Source organism: Sycon ciliatum, chromosome 3 (assembly GCF_964019385.1).
Source record: "Sycon ciliatum chromosome 3, ocSycCili1.1, whole genome shotgun sequence".
Taxonomy (NCBI): Eukaryota; Metazoa; Porifera; class Calcarea; order Leucosolenida; family Sycettidae; genus Sycon; species Sycon ciliatum.
In genome coordinates, this window is record NC_088645.1 from 7,202,036 (window position 1) to 7,225,782 (window position 23,747).

The 23,747-nt window shown below is 49.0% G+C and overlaps 1 protein-coding gene across 2 annotated transcripts in view; it reads right to left on the reverse strand.

The window, feature by feature from the left end:
* LOC135811298 (uncharacterized) overlaps positions 1-23,747 on the reverse strand; it is a 208,780-nt gene that overhangs the window by 159,673 nt on the left and 25,360 nt on the right. For both annotated transcript variants that reach the window (XM_065324515.1, XM_065324514.1), the window contains exons 5-7: positions 10,581-10,610; positions 9,854-9,874; positions 454-900 (exon numbers count right to left, since the gene is read on the reverse strand). In XM_065324515.1, coding sequence (XP_065180587.1) covers positions 454-900; positions 9,854-9,874; positions 10,581-10,610 — 498 coding nt within the window. The remainder of the gene's footprint in view (positions 1-453; positions 901-9,853; positions 9,875-10,580; positions 10,611-23,747) is intronic.

Here is a 23,747-nt window from a genome sequence, read left to right on the forward strand (position 1 = left end):
GAACTTATCATACAGAGCTTTCTGGCGTTTCTGAGCAACTGCCCCAGAAGCACGAGCATGTTCAAAAGCTTGCTGTAGGTGACACTTCATAATGACCGTAACTGAAATAGCATTGCAAAGTGCCGCTGACCCCCCCCCCCCCCCCCATGGTATGTAGCTTTCCAACTGGTTTTTCGGCAGGGAGCCGGAATTAAATCAAGGCTGACAAGTGCAGTATGATGAACAAAACGTGGAAGACCAGACTGGGCATGCTGGATTGCGTGCATTTTCACTCTGCACTGACACGTAAAGAGTACAGCAGCGCATGTGTTGATTCAACACCGTATTTCAGCATATACGCTGAAGTCACCTCAAAGGCAGAAATTTGACAGGGGTGAAAATTACAGCACTGTAAAACAACCGCCTTTCGGTCAATTGTCCTTAGAAGGAACAGAAAGTGCAATAATATCTCACCTTTTGCTGTTTCATCCAGTTCCAATGTTATAGGCCGGATATCAACCATTGACATTGATTTCGTCAACCATGCGCTATCAAATCCAGAGGTTTCATTTTCTTTAAAGAAAATTTGATATTGAAATGTTCGGTTGGTACTACTCGTTAGACGGCAATTTTCTAAACTGGTGCAAAGTCCATTATTCATTATTGTTTGCACTGCTGCATTGCGTATTCTCAGCTTGCACCAATTACTTTTTCCTACTTTTTGAACATAAGCCATTTCGCGATAAGTAAGCCGAACACTATGTGTGGCGTTGCCCAGTTCAAACGTTGAAGTAGATAGATGCCTTATATTTGAACAGCTACGGTAGATTGAAGTATCAGTGGAACCTGCGGCGGTGTAGTCAATAGTCATGGTGTAGAATGTCCTATTAAGGAGCACTTTGAACTCAAACTCGGGATTTCCTGTTACAATCACATGCAAACACGTACATGCATGCCCACAAGTACGTACACAAGCACAAATGGACACACACACGTGCAGACTCACACGCACAAGCACACACACACACATTTGTATCTGTACTTGCTCACTGCCAAAACTGGTCACGTTGGTCTCCCGGGAGAGGGGAGAAAGAAACAAAAAGGAATATGGGAAAGATGACACAATTGATTATTGAAAAGCTAAACAACCGTCAACCCCTGAAATCCCCAAACTCTGGGTGGGCTTGGAAATGATCCCACAGATGGGCTCACCACACCTCAGTGAGTGGGTGAGGACTAGGTGCAGAAAAAGGATTGATGGCATCGGGGTATCCATCCCGGGATCCAACTGCATATTCCCCTGCCGCCAGTAAAGGTAATACTTGCTACTAATATGGGTGCACAGTTTAACTGATTATAGGCTCCCTATTACCATTGATTACACAATAGTTAATCTAGCCAGAAGTACACAAACACACACACACACACACACACACACACACACACGTGCGCACGCGCACGAACAACTCAGACCTCAGACTTGCCCACTGCGGAAGCGTTGATAGCGAACAGCTATCGTCAGGCGAAATAGCACGTCATAGTACATTTGAGATCAGCGGGAAGAAGATGAAGATGTCCACTAATTTAGTATCTGTGCACACAAATCTGCTGTGTGTGTGACTCTGTATGTCAGCTTTGACATCACCCCCTGTGGTTCCATGCCTAGCATGTACGTCTGAACCATCCTGCAAAGTTTGAATGACGTAGGTTGAGCAATCGCTCCGCGAAACATACTTTTTGAAATTCTCTTCTTAGTAGATCTTCCACCATTGAAATTTCGAATTTCTTGCTGAGAGGGGTGGATTGCAACCTCGATATGGCTTGTTCCAGGCATGCTTTGGAGCCAAACTCTGTTGAAGTAGTGGCGGGGATCTGCCCTGCAACTGCTACAACAAAAAATGATTCGATCTGAGAAAGCGTGAGACCACGAATCTCGGTTGAATATTAAATGGAATATTTCAAGTCTTTTCACGACGAAGTCAGGTCGGCAGCCTAACCGTCGGTAAGCTTGTGTTTGGATCCCGTTCTGCTCGATGTGGTAGATCACAAACAATTTGATATCGCACAAATTGATCTCAGCATCGTGCGTACGGTATTATTCAGAAAATCCCAAAGTGTCTCTGTGTGGCCGTCCTATGCCACGAGAAACTCCCATCAGGCTCCTATGTCCTCTGCCTTCATGATTGAATGTCCACTTCGTTTGAACAACGAACACAACAATCGAGGACGGCTTTGCAATGAAAAATACAGCTTTACTGGAGCTAAAAAAAAGAAGAAAAAAACGTGCTCAGGATGAGACTCGAGTACACGCATACTCTCCCAGCAGGTGAAACGCTATTTTTTGGGAAAAAATGCGTGTCGCCGACTGACCAGTAATTTCGCCTGACGTGTTAGACATAGCAACTTGTGCTCGCGCGTGCATACACACACACACACACACACACACACACACACACACACACGCACACACAAACACATGCACATGCACACACAAACACATGCACATGCACATGCACACACACACACTCACCCCCCCCCCCCCACACACACACACACACCTTTGGACCTTTGGAAGGCAATGATCGATGATAGCTAGTAGGCCAGACAGTGATTATTGTGTCGAGATAAGTCTTCCTTGTCGTAATATCTGGACTCTGTTATGCGTACATTACTGTACACTTATGACTGTATGCGTTGCATGCTGTATGTACGTCACACAGGCCGTTCCCCGTAGGCCAGAACTTTGATGTGCTTCACTGGCTCGGGACTTCTCTTGTTCTTCACTTACCTACTGGTTGTGCATTTCTTGCTCCTCATTAGTTGACTCGTCCATGTCTCCTTGTCCATATTGAGAATAATACTACTGTTGTACATGTGGTCGCGCTTGTAGCTCTGTGTCGTACATGCGGCTGTGCGGGTGTCTCTTTGTCGTACATGTGGCTGCGCTTGTGTCTCTTTTGTCGTACACGTGGCTGTGTATGTGTCTCTGTGTCGTACATGCTGCTGACCCGTGGTACACGCCGCTGCGCTGTCTTGGAATGCTTTGTACATGCCGCTGCACCGTCTTCTGGCCCCTCCGTATGCATTATTTCTCATCTCATCCCCGTTGCATACACATTTTCTCGTCTTGTCTCCGTTGTATTTGTCTGGTTGCCGTCTTGTGTCCGTCGTATTTCCCCATCATTCGTCTTTGTCTCCCGTCCTGTTCAGGCCTTGTTGTACTTTGCACAGGCACCTCTTTCGTATCCCGCACCCCACTTTTTCCCCTCTTTTCTCCACGTCTCCATAATATATTCTCTTGTCCGTTTTGTTGGAGCGCAGTTCTCCAGTCGCCTTGTGAAATCAAGTTAGAGAAAACGCTCTCTCCCAGTTTGCACGAGTCTTTTTGTTGTGGTGTGGAGTGGCGAGGAGAGCAACAGTGCGTCCAATTAAATTGACAACACTACATTTCTGACAATGAAAGCCGCGGCCGAAGATACAGACGAACACTCTTGGTTGCTGCTGGCTTGGTGGCCTCTCACAGCTAAGCTCACAACACTCCCTCCGGTCTTGAACAAGGTGGCACGATTGCATCACCGACATTCCGGTTGCTCGCAGGTCTAAAGCTACCACATCCCTCCAAAGACAATTGGGTCCCTGGCGAGGCCATGTGTTTGCCCCCTCTGGAAACAGGAGATGTGCTGGCAACCTGGAGTCATGCGTCCTTGAGACGTGATCAAGCCAACGCAGGTGATGTACATGGATGGACTCCTCCAACGAAGCGGGCATGCTTCATGCCATTGTTGATCCTGAGTTGCGCTTAGAATCACGCGAATCCACTACCGATGGAAAATGTCCAATCCACGATGGTGCATTGAGCGTCCAGGTCTAAGAGCCATACAGAAGCACTATAAATACTACTGCCTGGTAGAGATGACGTCGTATTCCGAGTGATTGATCCAAGTTCCGGAATGAATTGGTTAGAGGAGGTTACCAAAAGCCCTCGATGCTTCTTAACCTTTTGAGCCCGGGCCCATTGAAAACCTCTGCCACGCAGTAAAAATTTTAAATTCAGGGCTCAAGGTTGTGTACAAATACGTGGGCGCCATTTTGTTTCTGGCCAGCTCACGCGACGACAGGTCGACTGTCACGCGACTACAGCTCGACGACTCCATGTACACAAACTCTAGCCATCTCGCAGCGCATTTTCAGTGCGCCACATGCCTCTTCAAAATAGAGTAAGGTAGCATGGGTAAACAGGACACCACTGAAAATTTGGGTGGAACCAGGCAAGATGTGAATTAGGGGTTCAACCGAAGGAACTTTTGATTTTGGCCCCGGGAAACTAATGATATTGTCACAAAGTCCGTGAATGCTCTACAGCAATCCCTTCATTTAGAAAAAAATCTCTTCGGTTAAAATGTAGCTTAGCATCTACTGAAGATTTTGAGCCATCGATTGTCAAAATCGGCCAAACTTGTGCTACCTTATACTGTTTTGAAGTGAGCTAAGTCGGCAGAGGCGCACGCGAACTTCCGTGCACGACGACAAGGAAGGAAGCATGTGCATATGCGCTGTAGATGCGGAAACCACACCAGCGAGGCAGCAGCAAGGCGTTTTTTGCAATGTTTCCTCCGTGACTGACAAACTCTTGAAATATTATTCACCGTTTGCTGTCTCGCTCATCGACGCTCTACTGCTGTGTGCTTCAGCAGCTATGGCGAACCGAAAATACATGACCAGTACAACGGCGAAGCCATTTGATTCGTCCTCTTGCAATGAAACAGAGTGGCAAATCAAATAATTCACAACTCTCCATCGTCACTTCTCACAGCAGCGTGGCACGGCTCTTTCACTCCTGTACGTGCATTTACAAAACACTCTGAGAACAGAGATAACGAACTAGAACACGGTGTGAGTTTTTGCTTCATTCCATCAAGGAGCTCTTGACCTCTTCCTCTCCTCACCTGCGCCAGTGCATCAGCGGACGACATAGATGTCGATCCCTTTCTCAGCAAAGACTCGGCGGCAGAACTCGCGACTTCTCATCGCAGGACTCAGCGTGCAAACGAACTGTCTGAAGCCTTCGGCTTAAGAGGCCAGCACTGCACGCAACACACTCGCTCGGAAAGAAGCAATAACAACGACAGTGAACGGCAACCAAAGTGAAGTCCCCAGCCGGTCTCCGTCTTCCTCAGTTCTACTTCTTCTTGTCAGTCACTGCAACTCTCTCGAGTCCTTGCTGTGCTCCGCGCAGTAGGCGTGCACTGCCGTGTGCATATAGCTCGAGTCACGCGAGCTCATTTCTATGGTGATCAGATTTCAAGATGTCCTCCCACGTAATCGAGTTTTGGCATCCCAACCGTGAGCCCTGAAATTCACTCTATGTGAGCAAACTTGATTTCAAACGATTCTTTCATGTATCCTGAGCACAGAACTGTTTTTTTTGGGAATACAACAAAGATTACAAAAGTTATGACCGTTTTCATAAAGGTAGTTTTACGCGAAATTGGTATTTTGAAATGTATGCACGCGCATGTAACTCCAGTTCAAATGTACTCGTACATCCTAGGAGTCCGCTGTGCAGCGGTACAGCCCGACGCCAAGCCACGGAAGAAACGAGGTATCGATGTAGTTCCGCACTGACTCGTGACGCGTGTCACAGTGGCAGTGGTCATGACGTGTCAGAATGTCACGCGTGCTCAAAATGTTAAGGACGACCTGTGATTTCGGTATCCAGCTCTCCATCGTTGCTGACCGTATTGCCGAGGTAGGTAAAATTGTTGACCATGCCGAACTTGTCACCAGCACTCCCAGGCACCGCAATATTGGCACGTATGACATTCGGACCGACCTGAACTTTGTCTTCTGCACACTCACAGTCAGGCCCCATTTCGAAAGTCAAACTGCGTAAACTCTTGCACCATTGTCTCCATGTGCCTGTACGACACTGTGTACAGGGCAGCATTATCAGCAAATAGTGGCTCCGATATGGATAGGTCCGCAAGTCCATGCTTGGCAGGACGGTTGCCGGCCATCTTGCGGCCAGTGCGATGTTTCATCGGGAAACAACAAACTGTTATTGTTGATGATCAGTGAGTAAGAACGGCGGAGAAGTACAGATGAAGTAGCACCGGAGCCGCGGGGGGGTTCAATCCTGTTCTAGACCATTTTCTACCTCGAAGCTGTTAGGCTCCACACTGGCCACGCGAACATCGTACCCTCGTGGAGAGACTGGATCTTGCAAAGCATGCGCGGAGGCACACCAAGTCTCTGCAGAATCCGCCACAGCGCTATTCCAGGGACCAAGTCGTATGTCTCGCATACTGGACACGTTTGCCTAAATTTGTTGCGGTCAAGATTTGGTTTTGCAAGGTTCAGTGTGACAGTGTATACACGCGGCAGCAGTACAGGCCGAACATTTGATGCGGCCGAAATGAGTATTAGCCCTGGGAGGCCGAACATTTGAATGGGCCAAAAATTTGTAGACTTACAGTAGATCCACAAATAAAACATACAGATCAGAGTGGTGCTTGATGGCTTTCTCAAGTACTTGGCGTTCAGCATATCAATATCACTCATGCAGGGCTGCCACTTGCTCCGATTTTTCGGAAATCGTCCGACTTTTGATCGCCTGTCGGACAAACCGTTCGATTTTGTTCCCAAAGAGGGACAACCGATTATTTTATTTTGAGCGCTTTTTAGTCCAGTTAGCCATTCGGCGCTTTCAGGTCGCGTTTGGCCGGTCATTGTACATGTACATGTACATGTAGCTGTAAAATACACGCGTGCTTGCATGTGTCTGGACAGTTAAAAATGTGTTCTGGGGCCCCAACAGCAAGCCATTTTCCTAAAAAAATTCACCGGGGGACACCCCGACAGATTTTTCTCCCTCCAAAAGTGGCAGCTCTGCTCATGCCCTTTGGAAACCAACACTGAGACTCCGGTAGCCAATACTCTACGAGCGGCTCAAGCCTGTCCTGGAGCACGCGAGTAAACAGTTTACCCACAACATCTAGCACGCTGATACCACGCCAGTTATTGCAGCTATGTCTGTCACGAACAGCAGTCATGATCATTTATGTGCCCCTTTTTGGCACCAAGCGACTCCCTTTTGTATGCACCCAGCCATTTCTGGCTGTCCTGCAGCTAGCAGTGTGCTCTACTTGCTCTCCGTTGTATGCATGTACCCGTTTCTGGCTGCCGTGCATGTCGCAGTGTTCTCCCCTTGCTCTCCGTTGTATGCATGTACCAATTTCTTGCTGCCGTGCATGTCGCGGTGTGCTCCCCTTCTGCGCATGTATCCGTTTCTGGCTGCTACAGCTCGCGATTCGCTTCCCTTGCTCTCCTTTATGTACACATGTCGGTTTCTGGCTGCACACGCATGCCTATTTCTGCCTCGGTGCTGATACCTGAGGAATCGCGTGAGCCTGGTCTGGATCCAGTGATCCGAATGTAGCGCCATTCCCAGCAAGAAGTCGACTTTATATTGTGTTGCTCTACAAGCAGCTTTTCGCTAGTCTTATTCATGTCTCTTCTTAGAGTAGAGACCAGTTTTTTCCTGCTCTAATCAGTAGCTCAGAGCTACATCAATAGCAATAATAAAACCTTATAGAAGACAAAAAACTCTTGTCGATGCGATGACAACGACGACAATGTCGCTTACCATTCTTGAGGATCGGGACAGACTTCACACTGCGCCAGTCAGCGGGAACCGATCCAATTTCCCAAACCCTGACAATGACCTCTTGGAGGCAACCCAACACATGTTCACCTCCACATCGAATCAGCTCTGGCAGAACCCCCAATTGACCACCGGCTCTGCCATTATTCATCGGCTAAGAGCCTATTGGGGCTCCTCAATGCTAGTGACATCATAAAGGTGATCAGCAACATTCGATATAGGCATGCTGTCAACAGTGTGTTGGTCAAATTGGCTCTGCGTATTCAATGCCATCTCAATGTGTAGTCCAAAGGGAGCATGAATAGCGACCGTATCCTGAATAAAGTTACCGTGCTCACCCAGCACAGCAGAAGTACGCTTCAAAGTTCTGTCTTTGTGTGTACTCCCTGTAGGTTGTAGATGTACTTCCAGCGAGTTTCCCCATCCTTCATAGCCTCCTCAGCATAGCACTGTATCTTTGATCTCAATTTCTCCTTCGCCATCAGCTCAGCCTTTGCCACAGCACGCTATGCCTGACTAAAGGCCTTCTGAGTATCAGCTGCATCATTTGATGCCAGTGCTTGATGGCAGGTAATCTTGGTATAGTCCGATTGAACATGCTCACCCAAACCTATGGTATCAGAGGTCGCAGACGTAATACTCACTGATGCCAGACCACTCCAGATCTATAGACTCAACCGACTCCTTGGGCACTGCACAATCCCTGGCCAAACGTTCCTGGAAACTATCCTGGAAAGCTGTACAAACATCAGTGCTCCACAGATTTCTCACACCAAACGTTTCCTGTTGCCGTTGCCACTTGTACGCCCATTGCGGGTAGAGCACCGTTACTCAGAGCCAACTTCGCATGGACCATCTAGTGATCAGACCAGAATAATGCACCACGCACGACAGAGATATCCTGGCAGTATCTGTACTGGTCCTGTTGCACTCGTATTGACATAACCAATCAGTTGCGGTTGACGTGTGGCAGGATGAGTCCAAGTTCCACACTTGCACAACTTCTTCTGAACCAGGTTATCAAAACACATGTTGTACGCACATGCATCTTAAATGCTGCTGCGCCGTCTTTTTAGGTCACTTTGTACGCACATCCTACACGGGTCCCAGTTAGGAGGGCATTGTATTTGGCCGTCTGCCATCTTGGCCTCCTCGCTTGAAAGCCAACGGTATCAACAACACCAAAGTTCAGCGGAGTGTAATTAAGGAAGCCGAGAAAAGGCTGAAAGAGCTGGAAAGAAAAACGACTTGAAAGATGATGACTCGAGTGCAGCAGACGACGACATCAACTCAGCGTAAAGATGAGTTGTGCAAAGACGACACAAAGCGAACTCTCTGCTCATGCCGCCAACAGTTCCTCTTTTATAGGCGCTGGCGAATGCTAAACTACCTTTATTGAGTGATCTCCGGTTCATCTACACTGTTCTCAACATGTTCAAAGCGTTTTCATTTCCATCAAAATCCAACACAAAGTTTTTTTGTTGACCGTGGTGACGCACATAAAGGCACATGCGCTTATGAGCGAGTTTTTGCGTTATTTGCTATTTTTGCGGGTCGTTTTGTCTCACAAATAGGCGCATGCACTTGAGTTGCTAGCGTACCGGTACCTTGCAAAATTATGCACATAGTGCACTGCCGCAATGCCCATTGAGCTATGTGAATATGGTGTTTTGTGGTGTCTGTGTGTCGCGGATGGAATTGCATTTAGGTTCACTTATAAGCCTATGCGCTTATTTGTGAGGGTGCGCATATGCCCGGGCATAGGCACACGTGCTTATATGCGCGTCACTGCGGTATGGAGGAAGTATGTAGACTTTGAAATTATGGATCTTGAAACCAACAAAGGTGGCAGGTACAACAACAATACACCTCAAGCAGCCAAGCCTGATTTGAAAAGACTTAGACACTATCAGGTAAACGTGGCCTTGTTCACCCACCCACAAACCCACATTAATCATTGTTATCCAATATTATTGACTGGCGCGTATTTACTCTGATGAGAAGCCCGTGAATGTGCTAGGGAATAAATTAGTTGTAAATAATGCCACGTCTTGGCTGTTGTGTGTGCACATTTTACTCAATCCATGGCTACCAATAACAATGCATTACAATTAGGAAATGAGCTTTGGCATAACATCACAACATGCTAAATTGCTGTACACAGCAACTGTCACTGATTGCTTTAAAATGAACACCCAACACTAAACTTACTTAGGATGACTTTGCTTGCAACTGGAAATAATGAGACAAACACACAAATACACAAACACACATGCACACAAACACACAAATGCAAACACACACACTCACACACACACACACACACACACACACACACACACACACACACACACATACACACATACACACACACACACACACACACACACATACACATACACATACACACACACAGCCTTAATTATAACTTCTCAGTCTTCCATCAGCACTGTTCCAGTCCATTATACGTACATTGGTGCATTGGCACAGATGGTCAAAGTTGGCAGTGATCTTACTACAAATAGACTTTGATAATTGTGACAAGAAAACGTTCAGGAACTCGTTAGTTGTTGCTATGATTGTGATATGAGCATGCACATGATTATTATTCATTGCTTCACATAAGAAGCATTCAGTATTCTCCATGATGTGCAGTTACAAACGTTTTTTATGAAGATTTTGGGTGAAGTGCCCATGATGGTACGGTGTGAATTGACAAAATTGGACATACAGTAATTTCCAGAGTCAGAACGATTTCTGATTAGATTCCCATCGATTTCAATACTTTTGGCAAAATACGGGGCCGGCTGAATGTTTCCAAGCAATCCCAAACTACTATACGGTGCCCAGGTCCTGAGATGATAGTCTGACTCTAAACACACGTGTAAACACATGCATACATGCGCACACAAATTCACACAGCCGACACAAAACTTACGAAAGTAAACCTTGCTTTTATCACCGTCAACTACGAAGAAGAAGAAGAAGAAGAAGAAGAAGAAGAAGAAGAAGAAGAAGAAGAAGAAGAAGAAGAAGAAGAAGAAGAAGAAGAAGAAGAAGAAGAAGAAGAAGAAGAAGAAGAAGAAGAAGAAGAAGAAGAAGAAGGGAAATGCTCACCATCAAATGGTGGATAAAAACCGTTTCGACTGCTTTTTAGACAGTAACGGGTAAAGAAAAAAGGAAAAAGAAACTCATATAATGCAATTCGAAGAGATAGGCCCCCAGTACAGTTGGGGTGTGGTTGTGTCCGTATGGTATGGTGTGTCATGTACAGGTAGTTGCGTTGTGATGTATGGTAATTTGTAGGGCGAATGTCGAGTAGGCTATGAAAATAACGATTCGACAAGAACAAGTGACTACGAGAGGTTGGCAAGGTTGGCGATCGTCCACCCCCGGCCCTTTAGAGGCCGGAATGGCGAGTTCAAATCTTGATTTTAAGGACGTCCAACTATCCTCGCTGGGTGGCCGATCGCCCACCAAGTGCTCTACAACAGGTTCACCAAACAGTTTTAATACAACGGCCAGTCGCGCCATGTTCGCTCCCTTCGCCTTAGCCATAGGACATAGCTTGAGTTCAGCGCTGCTTGGCGACAATTCCTCCGCAAGAGCCTGCGCTGTTCCTTAGTGCAGCGCAAGGATCTCGCGAAGGAATCCAAGCTGGTGGATATGGCGCCTCTCGCTCCCACCTCTGCTGTGTGACTTTCCGTATCCCAGCCATTCCTTACACACGCGCTATGAAGGTGACGATAGCGTTCGATTTTGATTTCGCGCGATTGTGCAAAGCGATCTTCACTACATACCATGAGTTCCAGCCACAGAACTCTTCTCAATTCTTTGGAGAAGAGCACTATGTCTGGACGACAGGTTGTAGGTGCTATGAAGTGGGGGAAAACAAGTTTCTCATCCTTCATGTCCACCAGGACCTGCCAGTCCGCTGAGCTAGTTACGAATTGGTCATTTAGCCGTTTGCGTTGGGAGGGGGGCTGTTTGGGGAGATTCTCTCCTGCCTTGCAGAAAGTTATGTAATCAATTCTCTTCTGTTTACTCTGCGTTTCTGCTGATGCCGTGGCCTTTTGATAAGTGTGGATGGTTTCGTTTACTAGTTTTACTATGCATTTCAGTACGTTGTCGTGGCGCCAGGTATATCTGCCCTGGTGGAGGGCTGTTGGACATGCTGATAATATGTGACGGAGCGTAGCTTGCCTGTTGCATAGAGGGCATTGTTGTTCGACCACAGAGTTACCCCACCTCCTCAGATTGTCAACTGTTGGTAGTGTGTTTAATACACAGTTTAGTTGAAAGGAGAAAGTCCTCCCGTAGCCTTCGTACAACAGTTTTTTCCAAGTGAGGTCTTCAAACATCGTGTCTCTCCACTTTAACCAGCTGCCTTGCATTTGCAGGCTTTTGAGGTGGGATAGCTGGTCTTGGCAGTCACCTTCATGAATGGTATTGAGTATTTGTTTTCTAGGTTTGATTTTCTCTTGTTTGTCATGCCTAAAGCCGAGTCCTGCCCTGCCTTGCTGGAGATTAGTTGGACTAGCTTCAGAGGTCGCTGCCTCGGCACATTCCATTTCTTTTATTGCGGAGTATTGTCTTGTGAGCAGATACTGTTGTTTGCTGTGATGTTGGTACAGGTTTGCCATGTTCTTGTCGCTGCTGTTCTTGATGATATTCCATCTAATGACCTGTCGTTGCTTCCATAGCGTAGGGATGTACGTTAAACGTAGGCCGAAGCGCTCCCGAGCGCCGATGAAGAGTATTGCTGGTGCTGCGGGTCTGGGCAAGCCTGCCCATTTCTTTAAGAATGGAAGGCAAATTCTGTGTAGGAGTTTGGCGAAACTGTGGCTGAGATCAAGTATCTCGAGCTGCCATGCTATTTTGGGGATGATTTGATGCTGGTAGAGCCACAACTTCTGGTGTCCGTACAGTCTGGTCTCGGCAACTGTCTTTAGTAGGCATCTTGTGGAGTTTATGAGGTCTTCGCGTTGCGTTATCTCACCTACTGTATCTGTTAGCATCCTGCCTAGAAACTTGAATTGTTGGCCGTTTAGAGCTGGTATTGGAGTTTCCGATATTCTGAGTGCGGGGTCAAAGCAGGTGTATTTGTTGTTGGTCAATTTGGCTGCGTACGACCTGCATTTGTGAGGGGCCGCCTGCATTTTTGACCAGGCAAGGAAACTATCAACCAGATCTAACTTCTTCTGCGCACCATGAGTTCGATTGCTGAAGACTGCTAAATCGTCGGCGAATCCAGTGTTCGAAGCAGTGACAGTTGTGTCACGGAAACTGTACGAAAGGGCTTGGATCGGTTTGGTCTGAAGAGAATCAAGTAGAATTTGGAAACAGATGTTGAAGAGAATAGGGGAAAGTGGGCAACCTTGAAATACGCCGATGCTGTACCGGAAGGTCTGAGTGAGTGGTCTTTTAATGAATGCTGTCAGACGCTCATAGTAAGAGTAAACAAGGTTCCTGATTTTCAGCGGGATGTGGTAGCGTTGCAGTGCCCTCTGGATCAGATTGTGTTTTACTGAGCCAAAGGCGTTCTTCAAATCGATCCATACCATGGCAATCGAACGCTTGTGGCGTTTGGCGTCTTTCATGGCCTCGTGACAAAGAGTGGCGTGTTCAATACAACCGGACATACCCGGCAAGAAGCCTTTCTGGGTCATGCCGTCAAAATACCCATTCGTCAGCATGTGGCGAGTCAGAACTTTTGACAACATGGCGAAGAAAATCTTGCCGTCACAGTTGGATAGGGCAATTGGGCGAAATTTCGCCGGGTCAGAGTCATTGTCACTTTTTGCGAGAAGCGTTACTGAGGCGCACTGCCAAGACAGCGGAATGGATCCTGTCTTCCAGACTTTCTCGAAGATATTGAAAAGAATGCCGTGCAGACATTTGCACTTTTTCCACACTATGTATGGAATACCGTTTGGACCGGCTGCAGATTTGTTTCTACATTTTTTCAGAGTGTTCTGGAAGGCTTTCCAACTGGGGCTGTTATCAGATAGTGGTGTGGACGGTTTACTCGTAGCTGGACAGAAATCTGGATCCGAGAAAATTTGCTCACGAGAGGGATCTTCATAAAGTTTGGAGAAATACTCAAAGCAGGCCTGTTCCGAGAAAGTTGGTGTTACACGTGATCTGCTTTGGGACATGCGTTTTGCAAACCCGTAAGGGTCCTTAAGAAAGGCCGTCCGCTGTTTCTGCGCTTCACGGTCTTGCTCTTGTATTTGGATGATCTTTCTCAGTTTCTTGATGTCTTTTTGCACACGGTTGTAGTCTGATCTGATGGTCTCAACCTCATGGATGGCAAGCCTATCTCTCCTTCGATATTGCTTACGCAGTGCACGGCGTTTGATGTAGAGCTCAGTTAGGCATTTGGACTGACATGGCTTCTTCGACCTTCGCTCTGGGGTGGGTTCTGAGATGGTGTGGTCGAGGAAGAAGAATCTGAGGAACGAGGTAATCTGATCAAGTGAATCGTCTGGATCGTTTTTTCGTATTTTTGACAATGGAAACAGGCGTGTGATATGTTGTTCTAGTTGTGTGTTTGTTTTTTCCCAGGCCGGGCTTGACTTGGGAAGATTGAGCTTGCTACTGTCCTGCTCTGGGCTTTTGTGGTCTAGCACATTCTGGGAGCCATGCTCCAACTTCTCTTCTTCGTCGCCATCAGCACTGTGCTGGGATTGCGGGCTGATTGCAATGGCAACGACCGTCTTACTACTCCTGGTTGGAGTGAGCGGTTCATCGACGACCTTGGCCTGAAAAGCCCGGCAAGATTTCAGATGTCGAGCCATGTTTGAACTAGATATAGGTTTTGCACAATGTAGACATGGCTTTGTGTTGGTTGTACTCGAAGTACGCGTACATGCTTTTGCTTTCGTGTGCTTGTGCTGTGCTGCAGGCGCAGCCCCTTTCCATGCAGCTAAACATTTCTTCGTCTGATAGTGACGGCTTAAATTGAATCGGTGGCGAATGGTGCTTCCGCACCTATCGCACACCCCTGCAGCTGGCTGCGAGCTAGGGGAAGTGTGAGCGGGTATCGGCCGTGACGCGTCATTACCAGACTCACACTCCTCCCGGGTTGTTGAAACAGTTACAGGTTCTGGGCTTGGTGTGCAGCCCAGTGAGGGGTCATCCTCCGGCCGCTTTCGCCCCCTCCGGCCAGCATCTCTGCTGAAAGTACTTGTGATGAGAAAATACAGTCTAGAGGGGTATCAGCCCGCTAGACCGGATGTGTAGCAAAACTGCTACGAGGAGATGCCGAGAGGCATCGATAGTAACACTGGCAGATGAGCGCCAGTGTAGGCGACTGATGTGCGTCGACTTCGACCGACAGTTGGGCGTCCGTCGAATATGTATCTAGCTGGCAGATGTGCGCCAGCTTTTCTGGCTGACAGATGTGCGTCGGCCAGTTAATGAGGCAGAATGTGAAGGGAAATGCTCACCATCAAATGGTGGATAAAAACCGTTTCGACTGCTTTTTAGACAGTAACGGGTAAAGAAAAAAGGAAAAAGAAACTCATATAATGCAATTCGAAGAGATAGGCCCCCAGTACAGTTGGGGTGTGGTTGTGTCCGTAGAAGAAGAAGAAGAAGAAGAAGAAGATTTATTTGAATTCGCTCAGTAACCATGTACTTCAGCTACTGTAGAGGCAGAACATTTCGTCGGTCAATAATTTCGTCCAACTCCAAAGAAAAGGAGTTCGTCCGCTTGAAAATTTCGTCCATGGGTCATAAGAGTGTGTAGAAACGCTGGACATGAATTTGACTCTCCGCTGGCCTTCTCTCCTCCCATCCCCTTACATTGTATTGGGCCTCCGCAGCTTCCCCCCCCCCCCCCCCCCCCCCCCCCACCACCACCACCCCACGCACACACTACATTGTCACATAGCACAACTCAACCATTCGCTACCCTGTTATTGAGCACTCCTGCTCGTTTGGTCTCGCGAATCCAAATAAAATCAATCAATCAACGGGAAAAGTCTGAAGAAAAAGTTGACTGTCACCACCAGGACTCGAACCAGGGGCCCTCGCCTGTTGCTGTGTATCGGTAGAAAGACTTTTCATGGCTCGTTTTTGTTGTGGTCCTTTCGTTTATTTTGGTTTGTTTTGCGTTCTGCTTTGACTCGTGTTGGACTGGTTTGGTTGCATGTCTAGTTTGTACATGATAATGATCCAAGTAACGGTTACGTCATTGTCATGCGTTGTGTTTTGTTGCTGTCATGTCCTGGACATGGACCATATGTATGTAGTGCGCATGCTCGCACGTGAGCTTGGTCTTTTTCGGATATGGAGTTTGAGATGAACTGAAATCTGTAATGGCCTCGAGTGTGTGTGTGATCGAGCTGGATGAGTCCGAGTAGAACCCACCTGGGGTAGGACACAACAACTGGCGACGAAGATATGGCTCGGATATCATCGCTTCAGCCGTTTACCGGCGGCGATTTTCAAGAGTTTGAGGAAAGACTTGAATTCTATTTTTTTGCCAATGATATTGGAACCGTGGCTGCTTCGGCCAATGCTGCAGACAAGTTGGCTGCTAGCAAGAAAAGGAAGGCTGTATTAGTGAATTTGCTGTCTGCGGAAGTCTACTCGATTTTGACGAGCCTCTGTCTGCCAGCGAAAGTAGCTGACAAGAAACTGTCGGAGATTTGCGATCTTTTGAGGAAGTATTTTCAACCTGCACTTTCGCAAGTTTCGGCGACGTTCAATTTCCATCAGTTGAAGCAAAAGGAAAATGAGTCGACTGCGGATTTCATCATTCGTCTGAAGAGATTGGCTGTGAGGTGTGAGTTTGCTGATCACCTCGATCGAGCGCTTCGAGACCAGTTTATTGCTGGCTTGAGCAGCTCATCCACTCGAAATTTCTTATTGACGAAAGAAGATACTTCGGCACAGTCGTTCAATGACATCGTCAAACTAGCTTTGACACAGGAATCAGCTGCGCGCGCGGCCGTGCAGCTGACCTCTCAGCAGGAAGTGCACAAGGTGAATCACCGGCCAGTGGAATCGCGTTCGCAGGCGCAGTCTGGTGTTTCTCGTCAATCTCATCAATCTCGAGAGCAGAGATTGTGCTACCGCTGTGGGTCTACTCAACACTTGGCAGATAAGTGCAAACACAAGGCCACTGTCACGAACATCAGTCGTGATCATTTATGTGCCCCCTTTTTTGGCACCAAAGCGATTCCCTTTTGTATGCACCCAGCCATGTCTGGCTGTCCTGCAGCTAGCAGTGTGCTCTACTTGCTCTCTGTTGTATGCATGTACCCGTTTCTGGCTGCCGTGCATGTCGCGGTGTGCTCCCCTTTCTGCGCATGTACTCATTTCTGGCTGCCGTGCATGTCGCGGTGTGCTCTCTTTCTGCGCATGTATCCGTTTCTGGCTGCCGTGCATGTCGCGGTGTGCTCCCCTTTCTGCGCATGTATCCGTTTCTGGCTGCTACAGCTCGCGTTGCGCTTCCCTTGCTCTCCTATGTGTACACACGTCCATTTCTGGCTGTACACGCATGCCTATTTCTGCCTTCGCGCTGACCCTGAGGAATCGCTTGAGCCTAGTATGGATCCAGTGATCCGAATGTAGCGCCGTTGCCAGCAAGAACTTGCCGACTTTATATGTTGTTGCTCTACAAGCAGCTTTTCGCTAGTCTTCTTCATGTCTCTTCTTAGAGTAGAGACCAGTTTTTTCCTGCTCTAATCAGTAGCTCAGAGCTACATCAATAGCAATAATAAAACCTTATAAAAGACAAAAAAAACTCTTGTCGATGCGATGACAACGACGACAGCCACTGAGTGGCGTCACTGCCACAGGAAGGGGCACTTGGAGCATGTTTGTCGGCAGAAATCCACGTCAGGCGCGTCGGTGCACAATGTTGTGACTGATGACGCAGGTGAGCATGAATCTCTTGATCTTGAGTGCATGCCAATGTTCCACATTTCGGATCAGGGCGAATTGAAGAGCAAATCTGTTCCCTCCTACAAATTGGAAATTGCTGTGAATGATGTTCCTGTTGTAATGGAAATCGACACGGGCAGTGGCATTTCAATCATTTCTGTCCATGATTTTGAGTCACTTGGGGTGTCTCGTATAAATTTAACCAAACCGAGTGTACGCATGACCGGTTTTTCTGGGGCAGAAATCAAATGTATTGGTGAAGGGAAGTTCAATGTCAGCATTGATGGTGTGGAGAAACCAACACTACTCCGTGTGGTGGATAATGGTGGCCCGTCATTGTTGGGCAGGGATATGTTGTCCCAATTTACTCTACCGTGGAAACAGATTGTCAATGTCAATCATGTTCAAATGGATGGTAGGAGGAGAGCTCTCATTGAGGAATTTGAGGAGCTGTTCGATACGACTCAGGTTGGCAAGCTGAGGTCGGCTCAAATCACCCTGAGAGTGGATGATTCTGACCCAATTTTCCACAAGGCGCGTCCCGTACCGTTCTCATCACGGAGAAGTACGAGGAGGCTTTGGAGAAATTGGAAGCAGAGGGAGTTATTCGCAAAGTTGAGCACTCGAAATGGGCATCGCCTACTGTGCCAGTACAGAAATCGGATAATAGTATCCGAATTTGTGCTGATTACTCTCGCTCAATCAATGCCAAGTCTGATTTGGAGCACTACCCGCTACCTACTATTGAGGAAATGTTAGCGAAATTGTCGGGGGGAGATAAATTCACCAAATTGGATCGCTCCCAAGCCTATCACCAACTGGAGCTTGATCCCATCTTCGTCGCCAGTTGTTGCGTCCTACCCCAGGTGGGTTCTACTCGGACTCATCCAGCTCGATCACACACACACTCGAGGCCATTACAGATTTCAGTACATCTCAAACTCCATATCCGAAAAAGACGAAGCTCACGTGTGTTGTATTATGATGTAATGCATTACGTAGCCATGCAAGAGCATGCGCGAGATACGCATCTCGCAGCTGCCTACTTTCATGCAGGATCTTTTAGATGTCGGTGTTCTTATGATTTGCCTACAATGGCCAAGTGAGAATATAATCCTATTGTAAACAACTAACTTGTTTACCCCGAAACATGGTGTCTGAAGTAAACTACAATAAACGGCCTAGAATTGTCGCAGTAGCGCCACCGGTGCAAAAGGTAAAATAGCAGAAGCAGCCGGATTTACCCCGCCGTCGATGGATTGGCAAACCGCAGATTTACCTGGCGAATTCGAGCGGTTCCAACAATACTGCCTTCTAGTTTTCCAAGGGCCCTTTTCCGACAAGTCTGACAAGGAAAAGGTCGCTTATGTCATGCTATGGATCGGGAGAGCTGGTGCTGATGCTTTCAATAGTTTCGAGTGGGATAATGCAAGCGACAAATCCAAAGTAGCTGCCGTCTTCAAGAAATTTAATAAGCATTTGCAGCCACGGCGGGTAAATGCACAACTGGCTCGGTTTGGGCTTCAGAAATACCGCCAGCAACCCGACAAGTCTGTAGATGATTTCTTTGCGAGGTGTAAGAAGAAGACGTCCAAGTGCAAGTTCAGGGACGCTCAGGAGACTAACGACCGGCTGATAGAACAGCTAATTGTGGGGACGAAGCACTCGAAAGTGCAAGAATGCCTGCTGGAGGGTGGTAGTGATTTGACTCTGGACGAAGCGCTTGACAAGGCCCGTACTTATGAAGCAACACAGCGCCACATGGAGCAGCTGTCCACCGCCACCAGCAGCCGTCTACCTGAAACGGTTCACGCCATTTCCAAATCTGTGGGACACGCAGACTGCGGCAAATGTGGACGAACCCACCACCCAAGCAAGTGCCCAGCGCACGACTCCACCTGCAACAAATGCGGGAAGGCGAATCACTGGGCAAATGTATGCCGTTCGCAGGGGAGAGACGAGGCACATGGAAGGGGCCAGCAACGCGGACGCTGGCGCCAGAGGAGCCCCATATAACGGAATCTCAGCCATTCCGTTCCCCGGGACGCAGGACACAAAGGACAAGACTGGTTTGTTACATTATGTTATATTTACAAGACGGAAAAGCAAACTGCTCTGACAGAGACGAACAAGAAGACTGACAAAAGGACTCTCGACTACAACATCGCGCATGCTCATATCACACATGCACGCGACTAGACAAGACAGTTTGGGGAATGCCATCACACAGGAAAACAACACATCATTTCACAACACCTGCCCCCTTGATGACATTCCACAAAATAATAAACCGACACCACGTTCCACATGCACCACTGCAAAAGGAGCCACAGCAGAACAGAAAAATGAAAACCAACCATCAACCTAGAGCCGATGCTCTGAAATAATATCCGGGCCACGAAACAGGGCCAAACAAAAACCTAGAGCCGACGCTCTACAACCAGGCCACGCCACACAAGGCCAACCGAAACACGGGAGCCGAAGTCAAACAAAATAATAACATGCGCACAGCCGCACCAAATAAATCTACAACAAAAACAATGGAGAACAACAGAACGAATAGAAGAGCAACAGACCGACAACAACCAAACTGAAACAACACAGCAACAAGCAACGAACTGAACAGAGAGAGAACAACACAGCGAGCAACACAACAAGACGAACAACAAGGATGACACACAGTCGGTGACGCCAGACTCGCCCACCGTCCTCTGGCGAGCCACGGCCACACGCTCCGTCGCGGTCCCTGCCGTCTCAGGCTCCAGTCCACAGTGACTGTTCTAGACCATCACCTTCTCTGCCTCCTCTCCGCGCCATCTTCCGCTCCCACCAGCTCTTCACCTCCTCCGCTACCACGCTCTGCTTACTTCAAAGTAACAGTTACTTCGTTGTTGACGACGACGACGAATAGACTCACTACAAACTAACTCATCCTCTGCGTCCCGGGTTTCGGCACCACGTTGTAACGGAATCTCAGCCATTCCGTTCCCCGGGACACAGGACACAAAGGACAAGACTGGTTTGTTACATTATGTTATATTTCCAAGACGGAAAAGCAAACTGCTCTGACAGACACGAACAAGAAGACTGACAAAAGGACTCTCGACTACAACATCGCGCATGCTCATATCACACATGCACGGGACTAGACAAGACAGTTTGGGGAATGCCATCACACAGGAAAACAACACATCATTTCACAACACCCAGCCCGCGGGAGCGCTACCCCCAGAGGAGCCCCAGCCCACGGAGACGCTTCGACGCACTGCATTTCGACGCCGTCATCATCAACAGCGTCGAGCGTCACCAACCGCCACCAGAGCGAGAGGTGTTCGCGACCCTCAATGTCAGCCTGGACAACACCAACAGACCGGCCACCTTGAGAGCCAAGGTGGATCCGGGCGCCCAGGGCAATATATTGCCGCTCAGAGTGTTCTGCCAAATGTTCCCCCAGCACGTCGGACCAAACGGATACCCAAAGCCGAAGTCCGTGAAGCCGTCAAGTACCACCCTCACAGCGTACGGCGGATCCAAGATAAGCAATGCGGAACCCGTCCTATTCCGTGCTCTTACGATGGCAAGAGTCAACTCGCTGACTTCTACATCACGGACTGCCCTGGCACTGCTATCATCGGTCTCCCGACAGCGACAGCCCTGCAGTTAGTCACGCTGAACTGCGCTGTCCAGGAGAAGCCAGCGAGCATCCGAGACAAGGACGACCTGATGAAGCAATACCCGAAGTGCTTCGATGGCATTGGGAAATTCCCAGGCAAGTACCACATCACGGTGGACCCCAACGTCGTCCCAGTTGTACACCCTCCACGCCACCTCCACGCCATCGCACTGAGAGACGAGATCAAGACGGAGCTGGAGGACATGATCCAGAACGGCATCATCAACAAGATCCAGGAAGGCGAACCAACAGCGTGGGTGAACAGCCTCGTGTTCCGCCTCGAAGACAATGGCAAGCTACGCCTGTGCCTAGACCCCAAGGACCTCAATCACGCCATCCTGCGAGAGCACCACGTGGTCTCCACCATTGAGGAGATCACCCCGAAGTTGAGAGGTGCCAAAGTGTTCTCGATCGTCGACGTCAAATGTGGGTACTGGAATGTGGAGCTCGACGACGAATCCAGTTACCTCACCACCTTCAACACACCATTCGGGCGCTACAGATTCCTTCGCATGCCATTCGGCCTCAAGATGTCGCAAGATGTCTTCCAAGCAAGGATCGACCAGACGTTCGAAGGGTGCTCAGGCGTCACCGGCATCGCAGACGACATCGTCACATACGGGACGTCAGACGAGGACCATGATCTCAACATGCACCAGATGATGGTTCGCTGCGAACAATCTGGTCTCAAGTTGAACCCAGACAAATGCCGCATCAAAGAGGACAAGATCAAGTTCTTCGGCATCATCTGCAGCACTGACGGAATACAGCCCGACCAGAAGAAGGTCTCAGCGCTGAAGCAGATGGAGCACCCCGAGAACGAGGACGAGCTCCAGACGTTCCTCGGGCTAGTCACGTACATGAGCCTGTTCATACCGAATGCCAGTACGCTGACTGCGCACCTGCGTGAGCTGACCAAGCCAGATACACTGTTCGCCTGGACAGACAGCCACCAGCGCACCTTCGACAAGGTCAAGGCCGCCATTTCGACAGAAGTAACGCTCAGTTACTTTGACCCAGGCAAGGCAACGACACTACAAGTCGACGCTTCCATGAAAGGTCTCGGCGCCACTCTGCTGCAGGACGACAAGCCTGTTGCATTCGCCAGCAAGAAGCTTACCGAGACGGAGTCTCGCTTCACCAATATTGAGCGTGAGCTCTTAGCTGTCGTATACGGGTGTGAAAGATTCCACACCTACCTATTCGGTCAGTCATTCACAGTAGAATCCGACCACAAGCCGCTGGAGTCAATCAAGCTCAAGCACCTCCGCGCAGCCCCGCCGCGTCTACAGCGCATGCTGCTGAAGCTGCAGCCGCACGACATGACCATCAAGTACCGCCCCGGAAAGGACAATCCGATCGCAGATGCCCTATCCCGACTGTCGCCAGAGGAAACAGAGCCAATTGAGGACCTCGACGTCAGTGTACACGCCGTGTTCCCGCAATTCAGCGATGCGGCGATGACGAGGATCCGCGAGGAGTCGGCTAAAGATGCCGAGATGTCAGCACTGAAGGAGATGATCTTCAGTGGCTGGCCATCAGAGAGGAGCGCGGTGCCGGCAATTCTGCTCCCGTACTGGAATTTCCGCGACGAGATGAGCACCGAGGACGGTCTCATCCTGAAGAGCAGTCGCGTCCTGATTCCCCCACCAATGAGGGGGGAAATCCTCAGGAAGCTGCACGCCAGCCACCAAGGCATAGAGAAGACCAAGCTGCGAGCCAGAACGTCCGTCTTCTGGAAAGACATCAACAAGGATATCGAAGCAACTGTCTCATCTTGCACGACGTGCCAGCGCCACCAGAGCAGTCAAGCCAAGGAACCACTGGTGCAGCCCGATATTCCGCCAAGGGCATGGCACACCTTAGGCACGGACCTGTTCTACCTCGGCGGGTCAGAATACCTCATTGCTGCCGACTACTACTCCAAGTACTTTATCACCCGGAAGCTGCCTGCCGGACAAGCGACCAGCAGGGCCATCATCCAGCATCTCAAGGAGATTTTCGGTGAGCACGGCATCCCAGCCGTGCTGAAGTCGGACAACGGGCCGCAGTACAGCAGCCATCTGTTCGCGGGGTTTGCTGCCGAATATGGATTCCGCCACGGTACGTCGTCGCCACATCACCCGCAGAGTAACGGGTTTATCGAATCGCAAGTCAAGATCGCTAAGAGAGCTCTCGAGAAGGCAAGGGAGAGCGGGACCGACCCGCACTTAGCACTGCTGTGCATTCGCGCCACCTCAGCGTGCCAGGGCTTACCATCGCCGGCCGAGATGCTGTTCGGTCGTCAGGTACAGGACAACCTGCCTCGCAAACACCAGCGCGACACTCGGGACGAGGCCATCCGACAGAAGCTCAAGGAACGGCAGGACCAGAAGAAAGTACACCATTACCAGCGAGCGCAGTCTCTCCGCCCCCTAGTTCCTGGTCAGCACGTCGGCATCCGCAGCCCGACCACGCACCTGTGGGAACCTGGTATCGTAACCCAGTCTGCCAACGGGCCACGGTCATACATGGTGCAGCCTGACCATGGGACAG